The following is a 6,351-nucleotide window of genomic DNA, read 5'->3' on the forward strand; positions in this document are numbered from 1 at the left end:
TTTGTGTTATTTATTTTATTTGGGGCTTGTTTTAAAATTTCAATTTAGTTTTGTTATTTACATTTACATTTTGTTATTTAGGAGACACTTTTATCCAAAGCAACTTACAAATGAGGACAATAGAAGCAACCAAAACCAACAAAAGAGCAATAATATGCAAGTGCTATATTAGTATATTATTATAGTGTTATATTTCAATTTCACAAAGAAACGTGCAGCATTTTGTCCAAGCAATAATAAAATGAGAATTATGTGTATATATACATTAAAAAAATGTACATACTCTTTTGTATGTACAATTTACATGGACATGCTTTGTACAGTAACATTAGTGTTTTCACTAGGCCATACCTCTAGCCTCTTCATCTTCTTTTCCATTGTAATGCGATCGAGAGCCTCTGTCCTTTCGGTAACGATTTTGAAATTCTTCCTCGCAGTGCTCAACCAATCAGAAAAGGTCCTGAGAGCATTTTGAGCCTCTGTGATGTTCTGCATCTCTTCCTGGAGCTGTTTGAGTGTATCCTGAATGATGGAAGAATAAATCAAAAGGCTCATTGTCAAGATCGCTCGGAATTCTGTCTCATCAGCATGAAGTGTTTTGATTGATCCAGTGCCGCACACTCGCTAGCATTCACCACTGGGGGCTTGAGGCTAAGCTATTTTGCCGCATTCTTCACTTGACATGCAGATCCCTCATGCACGTGGCACCAATTAACGCTTTTGCGCTGTGCCGCGCGCACACCTATCTGCAGAGACGTAATAGCTCTTGACTGCAGTGCATGTGGCGGCCTGTTGTTTCTCACAGAATAATTACACGCTCTATTCTGTGTCGCAGCCAGGGTGTGTGTGCATGTTAGAGAGAAGTAGGCAGGAAGGAGAGGTGTTACAGCAAGTGTTAAAAACAATTCTGCTGCTGTCGCAAAAGCAGCAGCATTGATTGATGGGCAAGATTGAATCCTATATTGTTTAATTACAAGCTAAGGTCTCAATGTGGGCGAGACATTGATTTTTCTAGTGTGTAGGGTTTTTTTGTCATCACAGAGGGTCACAGGAGGTGGTTTACCAGGTTGGATAGCTTCCAATGTTTAGATGGCTGAGAAATTAGACTCATTGGTGTGCTTTGGCAGCAAAGTGTGAGGTGAGTCAATGACACCAGGTTCTATTAAAAGAAACGTCATTGTAGAAAAAGTATATCAAGTAGAAATTCAAATTTAATTTAACTTTAATTGAGCAAATTTAAAAACAGACAACACTTTAATAATAATGATAAATAATAATAACTGCAATAATTTTTCCAGATAAAAATAAAACAACAGGTTTATTGCATTTCTGTACTTCAGAAAGTGGCTAATATGTATTATAAGGGTAGAAAAGGGGTGAAATATATAGTTTAAAAATGCCAATGCAAAGAAAAATACTAGAACCTGTGTTTTTTTATCATTATTATTTATATATTTTTATAGTATTTAGTAATATTTTGAATTAGCTATTTTAAGTCTTAGTCATTTTGTTATATGTATTTTTATTATTAGATTGTATTTTTATTAGCTTGGTTTTTATTTATTACTGTATATTACTATTTAGTTTTCATTTATTTTATATTTGAGTAAATCAGAGGAATAATTAGTGGGATATTGTTCAATCCATGGAAAATAAGGCGCCCAGATTGTAAAACCACAGCGTCTGTTGTATTTTTCACACTGCGAGAGCAGAATTAAAAGAAAAATCCAAGAACCTGCAATATGAATATGAATGTCATGTGTCTCTATAATCAACAGGACAATTCAAACACCAACAGATAAAAATTGTGATGGAAAATGATTATATTTATAAAATGATTACTTTATGCACATTATTTGTGAAAAAGTAGAAAAAGGACACAGGCAGCTTACTGAATGATGCTGCATACTTTCCTGAAATAATCAAGTACATCAAAATTGCAAATGTACAAGGCTGACTTGCCTGTATCTGTAGAAGCAAGGCATGGTAGCGGGCAGTGAGCTGGGTAACCCTGGTACTGATCCGACCACTGACATGAGCATCCTCGACGACTTGCTGTGCAAGAGTACTAAGGCCTTCCACCTCGGCCTGACGTTGAGCAGCCTCAATCTGCCACCTCTGAAATAAGGGAATGACAGGAAAAGGTCAACACATATCTACATTAAACCAGAGTACTATAAATCTGAAACCATCAGGCAGAAGTATAATGCATCATACCTTAAGGTGTCGAAGCTGGGCCTCCTTTGCAGTGACATCAGAGCGACGGTGGCTTCTCACCTTAACTTTGAGCTCTATGCCAACCAGCCACTGGTCTAAGCTTTGGAATAAACATTCTAGTTGCTGAACCCTTGCGAGGTCCTGCTCTACCTGGACTTTGGTCTCGCCGAGTCGGTCTTGGTACCCCTGCCATTCCGTCTGTGCTGTTTCCAGAGCCCGATCCTCAATTTGAGGGGCACCCCAAGGAATGACTCTTTCTCGACTGGCAAGAACTGAGCTGAGCAAGTTATGTCCCTTAGGGCAATGAGACTGGAGCATCTGGAGATGTTATTAGACAGAAAGAGTAAAAAGTAAAGATTAGGTAGTGCAGAATATTTCTTTCCTATAATATTAAAGCCGTAAAAAAAATCACGTTATATAAACCTGCAGTTCTTTTAACGTGTTCTCCAGAGCATTTACATCTTCATCCAGGGGTGAGAGGAGGGCCAAACTGTTCTGCTCTTGCTCCAGCCAGTCTTCAAACATGTGCAGCCCACGCTGGTACTCTTGATGGAGCAGAACCAATTCTTCTGCCTTACTGACAGCAGCCTGAAACACCAGCAGAGTATCTTATTTCAAATTTATTCCACAATAAGTGGAAACAGAGTAAAAACAGAGCATAACACTTTTTTAGCTGCTTAGTTCCAGAAGTATTTTCCCCATTCTTTTTCTCCATAGAGATAAAAAGCTTCAATAAAGAGTTTTGAGCCACAAACCAACACAGCAACTAGATCCATAGATATATATAGCTCATGTGCAATCCTGGGAGGTCACTGCTTAGCTCTTTGGCCGCAAATTCTGTTTCCATGGTAACAGAAACTTCTCTGATTGCTGAATGATATTTTCAGGGTAATATTTGGTGTAGCTCTTCACTGGAAATTTGGTTATTACATTTTTTATATATATATTTTTTTAAATGAAGTGTAAATCATACTGATTTATGGCTTCTATAAAAACATCATTGCTCAGCATCTTCAAAGCTCATTGTAGTTCTGTCTTGAAATATTTAAGTTATTGTTAAAAATCAATTTCCCTGTCGGCAGGACTCTACTGTTGCACTCTATAACCACTGGTTGGTTTCATCATATTAGTTTGTGCTGAATAATTCTTCTTGACCACTCAAAACAAATGTAAGCACTGGTCTGCTGCCTACAGTTCAACATCCTTGGCTTACCTTGGCTTTATCTTTAATGGCTGTATATCTCTCACTGAGTTTCTGGATCTCCTGTTGGGTGGCTGTATGTTCAGTCATGTTGGAACCCTTGGTCGCAATGGTCTCTAAAGGGCTAGAGTGGCTAAGAACTTCCTCATAGAGGAGCTGTACAGAGCATAGCAATTAAAGTAATTAATACTTTGAGATTTCAATTTCTAACAGAACTGTAAGAATATACAACTGTTATCTAAATAACAAATCCAGTATAAAATTATGATATTAAAATCTTATTATATATGCTTGCACAAGTATGCATATGAAAAGTATTAATTACTTTGGCACGGCCTAGATTGGCTGTCTTGTCCCTCATTTCTGCGTAGTGTTTGTCGGAGTTTCCGAGGCTCTCTTCTACTCGCTCCATCCAGCACTCAAACTGACTGACATCTTCCTGGTAACTGGTCCAGTGTGACAAGGCACCTTCCAGCTGGCTGTAAATGCAACACATAAACGAGACATCTACTACTTCCACACAGACACTTGATGAACACGTATCTGAGGAAATGCTCAGGCAAAAGCACTGAAGAAGAGATAAATAAACACAGAGTGATAGACCGAGGCTTTTCTGACCTTTTGCACTGTATGGATGTTGACAAGAGTGATTCCCAGGAGTCTTTGAGGTCCTGGATCTGCTTGCGAACCACTGGTACACCCTCAGCCGAGGTGTTCCTCTGGACAGACTCCCCTCTGGTGATGAGCATCTTCAGTTGGATTTCTCTCCCCTGACAAGCGGCCAGTAAAGTCTGTAATCAATCAGAAATCCTGTTATACACTCAACATGTACAAATGAAACTATAAACTAATTTATGAGAGCCAAATTCCTTGAAGGTTGTCCTTAGGATTTAGCAACACCTGTAAAACAGTAAAATGTGTATAATAAATGACAATGTACCTCGAGCTGGCCCATTCTGGTGATAAGCACACTCTTGTCAGATGTGGGGCATCTGCAGGTCTTGAGGGCCTGTTGGGACTCTGAAACCCAGTTCTGAAGTTCCTGAAGGCCCTGTGAAAAAAGCTGATGCTCCCCCACAACTCGTTCTACCCTTGACACTTTCTCCTGCAGAAGGGGGGCAATAGAAGTCAAGACTAGAGTAAAGTATTTTTTACACAGGTGTCAGTAATGCAGAGTTCACACTGCACGATTTTCAAACTCGTCGGATCGCCGTTGTTTTCACACTGCATGACTATCTGGGGTAGCATTCAGTTGCTGCTGTGTTCACATTGCACGATGGATCGGCGACAGGGGGTTTCACATTGCATGACTTCACAATAGGAAGAATCGCCGACAGCTCTGTCTGGTCCGCAAACTACGTTTCACAACAAAACACATGCGAGAAGTGATAAGGAAATAACGCGAGAACCCACGTGCGTCAGATCGGAATTTTCAAGCAAGACTGGAATTATTTTAAAAAATATATACAGCCCGCAAATTGTCTGTGAGCTGATTTCCAGCTACAAGCACATAAATTATACAATATTGGTTATCAGCTGATATTAGAGATTTTTAAGTTTATTGTTATGTAACAGTTAGATATTTAATTGTGCATATTTCCTAATTTTACATTTAGATTACTTTTTGGAGTGATCTAATGCTCGCTTTTTTAATAACATTTATTATTTTTGGTTAATATTAAGTTATTTAGCAAATGTCAAAATAAATATAAATTTTTCATACTGTACATTATCATGTTGCAATGCCAAAATTCACTTGTAGCAGTGTAGTTTTTAGTGTTTTATTTTAATATATATTAATAGAATAATACAGAGCTTTAATATAAGACATTTATTGGTTATTTGGTCATTACATGGAAAGAATGATTGGTATTAGTCTGAAATGTAATATCAATGCATCCCTAAGTGAATTAGTATAGAATTAGCTTTTCTTTTTTTTTAAGTACACAACCTTTCAAAAGTTTGGAGTTGGTCAGATTTTTTTTAATTAAAAACAGAGTAAAAAATTCCAATTTGAAATGACTGTTTTCTATATTAAAGGGGTGGTTGATTGCGATTTCAGTTTTTTTACGTTAGTTAGTGTGTAATGTTGCTGTTTGATCATAAACAATATCTGCAAAGTTACGAAGTTGAAAGTTCGATGCAAACGGAGATATCTTCTTTTAAAATTCTGGCAGTTTAATGCCTACAAAAACGGCTCGTAAGGGACTACAACGAGTTACTTCCTGGGTCCGTTACCTCAAGAACCCAGAATTTTACATAAACCCCGCCTCCGGGAACACGCAGCAAAGGGGGCGAGGCCATGCTGCGCTGCTTTAGAGAAGAGGAAGAGAAAACTAGAGGTGCACGTAAAAATCTATTCATATATGAATCGCGATTCTGTCTTCTAACGAGTCTAATGGATTCACAAGTTTCAAAATGTTCTAAAGCAGCGTTCTCATCCTGTTCCTGGCCTCGCCCTGCTCTGCAAACGCTCTGCATCTCTCGCTCTCTCTCATTCAGATCATCAGCTCAGTGAATACACTGATTTTCACATACTATAGCTATGAGAAGCGTTATACATGGACGCGCGTGCGGTTGCCGAACTGTATAAATGCTTTAATCAGAATAAAACCGTATATTAAAAGCTAACAGAAGCAGTAGCATTTACAAATAACAGCGTATCTAAAAGTATGAGACAACAACAAACAAAAATCTTAGGCCTACCATTAAAAGCCGTGCTTGCAAAGGTTCTGCACGATCCTCTTCAATAATAATCTGATCCTCCGCTTCTCAATCGGGCTCAAACTGATAAGCAATATAGACGACGTCATTGTTTACAATACAAACGGAGCACATGCCGCTATGTTGAGGGGCGGGACGTTTAGACGCACGCTAGAGGCGGTTTAGCCAATCACAACACACTGGACTAGCTAACCAATCAGAGCCCATCG

At 38.5% G+C, this 6,351-nt stretch overlaps 1 protein-coding gene across 1 annotated transcript in view; it reads right to left on the reverse strand.

Annotated features, from left to right (window-relative positions):
• The window catches only part of LOC107721270 (nesprin-1-like), a 134,749-nt gene that overhangs the window by 65,630 nt on the left and 62,768 nt on the right, over positions 1-6,351 (reverse strand). The window contains 8 exon segments of the mRNA XM_016529194.1: positions 352-522; positions 1,963-2,118; positions 2,218-2,535; positions 2,641-2,805; positions 3,431-3,574; positions 3,744-3,897; positions 4,037-4,209; positions 4,359-4,523. Of these exon segments, the coding sequence (XP_016384680.1) occupies positions 352-522; positions 1,963-2,118; positions 2,218-2,535; positions 2,641-2,805; positions 3,431-3,574; positions 3,744-3,897; positions 4,037-4,209; positions 4,359-4,523 (1,446 nt within the window).

This window comes from Sinocyclocheilus rhinocerous, unplaced genomic scaffold (genome assembly GCF_001515625.1).
Source record: "Sinocyclocheilus rhinocerous isolate Xijiao unplaced genomic scaffold, SAMN03320098_v1.1 scaffold271, whole genome shotgun sequence".
NCBI classification, from domain to species: Eukaryota; Metazoa; Chordata; class Actinopteri; order Cypriniformes; family Cyprinidae; genus Sinocyclocheilus; species Sinocyclocheilus rhinocerous.